At 34.0% G+C, this 650-nt stretch overlaps 1 protein-coding gene across 1 annotated transcript in view; it reads left to right on the forward strand.

Moving 5' to 3' along the window:
- LOC119581777 (crossover junction endonuclease EME1-like) overlaps positions 1 to 650 on the forward strand; it is a gene marked incomplete at its 5' end in the record, with an annotated part of 6029 nt that overhangs the window by 3162 nt on the left and 2217 nt on the right. The window contains 1 exon segment of the mRNA XM_037929908.1: positions 58 to 213. Coding sequence (XP_037785836.1) covers positions 58 to 213 — 156 coding nt within the window.

Here is a 650-nt window from a genome sequence, read left to right on the forward strand (position 1 = left end):
AAAACACTTATATAAATCTGCCATATATCAATAGTAATTTCCCCATCTCATGAGCAGTATGTCATAGTGCAACTGGATCGTCGCCTCTTGGAGCTTGCAGAAGGCAGCCAAGTAATCAGCCAACTCCAAGAAGCAGATTTGCGTTATAGGGTTGTTGATTCTTCAGTGGCTGCTGCTACCACAATACTTCGAGTTGATCCCCTCACGTTACAGGTTTGAATAAAAAATATAATTAATCTACTTTTCTCTGCTTATTTGCTTATGAGCTAGAGTGGTAACTCTCCTTTTCACCTTTTCTTGATATTAACACCTTTCTTATTATCCAAATTATGAAAATGATCCCCAAATCCACTGTAGAGGAGCCTTGTTTTTGGAATTTTGGAGTTTTGGACAGCTATTGATCAATCAGTAAATTTAAAATCACTTCAGTTCTAGGACATCTCTTTTATAGAAGGGAAGGCAGTTGATCAGTTTTAAAATAACATTTTAAAAGGATGAGATTTTGTTCTTAGTATGTTCCTGGTACATACTAAAGTGTCCTGTCACCTAACTTAGAAAAGAAAAATAAGAATTACCCTGATAATTTTAAAATCACAGTTTAAAAATTCACTATAATTATTAAGCAATACTTTGAGAATATCATTTTATGC

Source organism: Penaeus monodon, chromosome 15 (genome assembly GCF_015228065.2).
Source record: "Penaeus monodon isolate SGIC_2016 chromosome 15, NSTDA_Pmon_1, whole genome shotgun sequence".
Classification (NCBI taxonomy): domain Eukaryota; kingdom Metazoa; phylum Arthropoda; class Malacostraca; order Decapoda; family Penaeidae; genus Penaeus; species Penaeus monodon.